Below are 5,101 nucleotides of genomic sequence, written 5' to 3' on the forward strand. Positions count from 1 at the left end.
CCAGCATTCGGGCTTGAAGTCATACGAGAAAAAGAGATTTTATTATTATAAAGTATGTAGCTACCTCTAATTCGGTAGAATAACGATACTTCTTCCGAGTTCATAGTCAAAGCTTCGGGGTATAACAAGAGGTCGGCAAAACAACGGCGAGAGCTATTTTGCGAGTGCGCCCTGGTGGATCAATGGTGGATTGGCCAGACCGGCACTCTCCCCTTGCGCAAGCTTCACGATCCACCGCTTGCTTAGCTCGGATGTACGCGCTGACACACACCGACGCGATATTTGTACCCTGCGTTAGGATGTGTGTGTTTCTTCCGACTTTGAGGGCATTTGGAGGGCATGGTACTTTACAAATTACTCATGCCCTCCCACCTTTTGAGCTAGCATATTTGGTACCCATTTAAAGTAGAATATCGTGGTTACACCGTCCTTACACCTCCAGCCAAGTTGCAGCCAAGCTCCATTGTTTTAGCCCAATCAATAATTACAATGTGTCATCATGCCGTTGAACGTGACTTTTGCGTGACATTGACCCCCTTGACCTTTCTTGACTGACCGGTCAATTCTTGACTGACCCTTTGACTTGACCTTTTTTTTGACGGGGTCAAACAGGTCAAGACAACACTGGCCGCAAGTATGCCATGTACGGCCTTTTGGATATCCTGGTTTCCGCGAGCCAGCTCGGCTGAAAAACTGTAGGTCACGATCTCGTTTAGACCCCCCTTACCAATAACCCATTGGGCGTCCACAATCATCTCCTGTTTTTCTTCCAAGGTGAGGGGTTTGTATTCATTGCCCTCCGAGTCGCTGCTGCTGTCTGAGGTAGTATTGAAACCCTCTTCCTCGCCATCTTTTTCACTTGGTCTGACACTATCGTCGTCAGAATCGACGTCGATCGATGCAGTTTCATCGTCCGAGTAATTGTCATCGCTTTCATCATCGAGGAAGGGATGAGGCCATGTGATGTGCAGATATTGGACATCATTGAACCCAGGAGGGAGGCTCTGCACGATCGAATCAAACGTGATAATTTGCTTCGCCCTGCGCAGGCAAATCGATTGGTATTTGAATGGTTCATCAGGAAAAGGTGATTTCTCCGATAGATCGCCGGTTAGATCTGTAGCCAGATATAGAAAAAGTAGGCACTGTAATTTAGCCGAGCGCAATATCTAACTGCATTGGTCATGATAGCATGGCCATGTCATTTGATAGTACCTAGAGCTGATGAGGAAGCAATATCTTATTAGTCGGATGAATAGTTACAGCAAGATCTATGTTGGCTATCAATGCTATGGATTTTGTATCTACAGTTTCTCTACCCCCCGAAACACACTGGCCTCGCCAATTAATAACTGTATTCCCCTCAACTTATACCTATTACTAACTGTTTTAGTGCATTGTCTGGAGGGCTGTGACATCTGATCGTGCACGCGATCGATGGGGGATGTCGTTTGGTCGACGTGGACTTGGGAGATAGGTTGGCGTTTGGAGGGGGAGTGGCGAATCGCTTGTTCGATGTCGGTGGTGGCTTAGTTTAGCTGGGGTGGTAGGGGGTTGTGGCTGAGATTCGTGGTCAGAAAGAGCCAAGTACCTTGTGAAATTACGCGACGAAGCCCGTCACCCATCGACAGTTCCTCCACATCGAGAACGAGATGGAGGCCCGCCGCCCCACGTCATTGCTTTTGAATAACCCCCCTGCACCTCACTACCTTCCTTCGTCATCGCAATCGTTGAAAGTCTTTTGAGACGAGTTCCAACCTGCGTCCTGTAGTGCCGTCGTCGATGCAAGCTTTTGAAAATATGGTCATCCATATCTCGTTAGAAAATGTTACCTTGCTTGTCAAGGTCTATTTCCACGGTCATAATTATGTGTAGTAGATCGCTCTAGACCAATGCCAAACTTAACCATACAAACTCGCCCAAGGTCATATATCCATTTTATTGGTGCCGAAACGTAGGGACCGCTCTAGACCTCTGGCAAACCCAACCATACAAACTCGCCGTGGCACCCCAAGGTCATATATCCATTTTATTGGTGCCGAAACGTAGGTTGACAACTGTTAGGAACCAAGGAACCGCCACCGCAGTAAACAACCGAGGCGGCAGTCAGTCTTACATTACCTCTCTACTTACTGTTTCAACTCACGTATGATACAGTTCAATATGAAACATATACATTTACTGACTACCATCCCTCACATTCCGTGAATCCGTACTACTTACCACATTTAGACTGGCCACGTTCCTGGTGCCGGTTATGTTTCCCCCAATGACGAGGTTTTGACGAGGTTGATACGACCATGTTTCGATCGTATTTTAGCTGATTTCAAGTTGATAGTATGAGACTGCGCCCGAGACAAACTATGCGAACACAACAGCGACATCACGCTCCCCGAAATTCTATAAGAGACTCAGGTGCTTTCACCTTCACAGGAGTGAAGTACACGCCCCCCCTTCCTCGACGAACCCGAACCACCCGACATAGGCTCAGAAGACGGTGACTCCGACGATGAAACTTAACACGCCCACGCCACCTGCATTCACAGACAATCCCTTGAGCGCAAGGCCGCCCTTACTCTAGCATCATTGATACACTTTTAAACCATAATCTTTACCTTTCCTTTACAAAGCTACACAACGGACAGTAATACCCACATAAGCGGAGACCTATCAGACCTAATTACACCTAAGGGAAGCCTTGAGCTTCCCGTGCATCTTAGTACTAGTCTTGTTGCACGTAAATCTTTAGAAAACAAAAACAAAAACAAAAAAAAGTTGATGGTATCTCAAGTATTTTCAACAAATTTGGAAAATAAAAATAAAATACAATGCAAGATATAGCTTCTGAGATTGCATTGAACAAAGGAGCAAAAAGAACATTGGAAGTTCCAAGCTGTGTGCATTCAAATTATGATCAGCGAGACAATTTTGCTTAAATTTAAGCATGCCGGTGCCAATGGTCAAAATACAAGCAAGGTTATTGTTGACATTGGAACAATGTCAAACTCTAGTATCCATATTGCTGTTCTTTGACCAGTCGACGTCCGCTTGAGAGGTGGCTTGAATCAAGCAAATCTTAGACTGTCTTGGTGGAGGTGTTTGTCGCGTGAACTGGTCAAACTTGATCTCAACGTATTCTGACTATTCAACAATGAATTAACACGGAGCTGAATAGTACACGGAATATCACAAATGAGTGGCTGGCCGAGCTCAAAAAGACTCGCTTCAACAATGGCATGACGACCAGCGTCTGCATTGCGAAAAACCTGTAGACGACGGGGGTGAGTATCGAACCAGCGATAATCACAACTGATGCTACAGCCCTTCGAGTCCTACGATCCAATAAGCCTCCTTCAGAGCAGTAGGAGGGCAATCAACGAACCGCGGTCACTCCGTATCGGCGGGTGTAGTCATCCGGCGAAGGACAGGGAGCGATGGCTAACCTGGAGCCCGCCCAAGCTAACGATGCGTTGCGGAAACTTGCCGCATCGCAGGCTCGCCCACGGGAACGACTGGGGGCTTGGGACTATTCCGGAACCATGGTACGCCTGATAACGGGGTGAAATTAGACTTCCTCCCCGTGAAAGATAAAATGGAAGAGCGCACCAATGCAGCAGAAAACGCCGCCCTTACGTTTCTCCTGTGTCTCGTGATCGTCCTCGTCGCCCAGCTGGGAGTACTGCGATACAGTACTCGCGCCGCTGAGAGGAGTAAGGGGGAGAGTCAACGTCGGAGACGACTGCGCTTTGGGCTGTTGTTGCGTCGTCGTCGGTGAAGGCGGGGGCAGTGTTTGGCAGGGCGATTTCGGCTGTGCAATAATCCGAAGATGAGACGCATGAACTGAATACAACGAAAACGAAGAGACACACCTGTTCCTCATCCTTGTCCCTCTTTACCTCATTCAATGCCTTCCTTGCTTCAGAAAGAAACCGCCGCTGGGCTTCTAGTGGGTATCGCGGTTCCTTGTACACTCTCCCGCCCTGCTCATGAGCGGTGTTCGGAACGGCCAAAGCCGCAAAAGCCTGGAAACCGTGAGAGGGTGCTTGGAAGGTAACATGGTGTGTCGAAGGGCCCTGAAAGGCCATGTGGGGCGCGAGCGGTGGGAGGCTAAGGGGAGACGGGCGTCGAGGAATGTAGTACCGTGGGTCGCGGGGTGAAGTTGGGCTAGAAGGGGCTGGCATTAAGGTCGTCAAGTCGTTACTAGGTCGTTATTGACGTGCTGAATGTTGTAAAGTGTGAAGTCGAAAAAAGCAGAAGGTTACTTATATACCTTGGGCTATGCAGTGTTGATGGCGATGAAACACGGTCATGGGGGCACAGCTCATGCAAAGAATTCTCAAACCTAATGATTACAACTCATACCATGTTTTTTGACTCGAGTATGGTGTAACGGCTAACATTACCGCCTTTCAAAATGCTCACATCGCGGTAGCTCGGGGTTCGATTCCCCGTACTCGAATAATTTCGAGGGTCAAGATTTCTTTTTGCTTTATCGGCGTAGGTAACCTAACCTGCTGAGTAAAATTTTTCTGAATGAATGAATTTAATTAAAGTAAGATGAACTCCAACAGTATCCACATGCACACTTACAATTGGTAACAGATAAGCAAACAGCATGGGTGCACAGGTATCACTCCAGAAACCTGTACCCATAAATCTGCTGGTTTTCCATCAAAACAAGTCCAAGAATTAGCAGTTTATGGTTCTCGTTTTTGATGAAATGAGATAAAATGGAGGCAGAGGTAAGATGGAAAAGATCACCCTTCCACACTGAACAAGCAAAAAATTTAAATTAAACACTTTTAATAATCTGGAGAACAATCAGTCAAGACTCAAGGAAGATTTGAGGCTGACAAATAGTTTTGTAGAAGTGATAAGATAAGCATAGTCTGCAACAAGATGCAGAGAGCTGCCCCCTCAGTGACCAATCATTTTTTTTTTTTTTCAGGTGCTGAAAATGGCCATCAAAACAAAAACATCATCACAGCCCTGCCTTTCACCCAAATTAGTCCATGCCAAGGGAAGTGTGATGCAACTACATAATGTAAAAAAATACACAACTACATTTAGACTANCATACATTCTCAGAAAGAACCAAAAA

The 5,101-nt window shown here is 46.6% G+C and overlaps 2 protein-coding genes across 2 annotated transcripts in view; both read right to left on the reverse strand.

Moving 5' to 3' along the window:
* LACBIDRAFT_332234 (uncharacterized protein) overlaps positions 1-1,186 on the reverse strand; it is a gene marked incomplete at both ends in the record, with an annotated part of 1,985 nt that extends 799 nt beyond the window's left edge. The window contains 3 exons of the mRNA XM_001886721.1: positions 272-289; positions 557-1,145; positions 1,175-1,186. Of these exons, the coding sequence (XP_001886756.1) occupies positions 272-289; positions 557-1,145; positions 1,175-1,186 (619 nt within the window). The remainder of the gene's footprint in view (positions 1-271; positions 290-556; positions 1,146-1,174) is intronic.
* Positions 1,187-3,000: 1,814 nt separating this feature from the next.
* On the reverse strand, positions 3,001-4,653 carry LACBIDRAFT_295389 (uncharacterized protein; the record flags this gene model as incomplete). Its single annotated transcript, XM_001886722.1, has 6 exons — positions 3,001-3,141; positions 3,444-3,526; positions 3,607-3,808; positions 3,870-4,164; positions 4,423-4,511; positions 4,591-4,653. 6 exons carry the CDS (start codon positions 4,651-4,653, stop codon positions 3,001-3,003), a joined length of 873 nt encoding a protein of 290 aa, XP_001886757.1.
* Positions 4,654-5,101: the final 448 nt, after the last annotated feature.

This window comes from Laccaria bicolor, genomic scaffold, assembly GCF_000143565.1.
Source record: "Laccaria bicolor S238N-H82 LACBIscaffold_39 genomic scaffold, whole genome shotgun sequence".
Taxonomy (NCBI): domain Eukaryota; kingdom Fungi; phylum Basidiomycota; class Agaricomycetes; order Agaricales; family Hydnangiaceae; genus Laccaria; species Laccaria bicolor.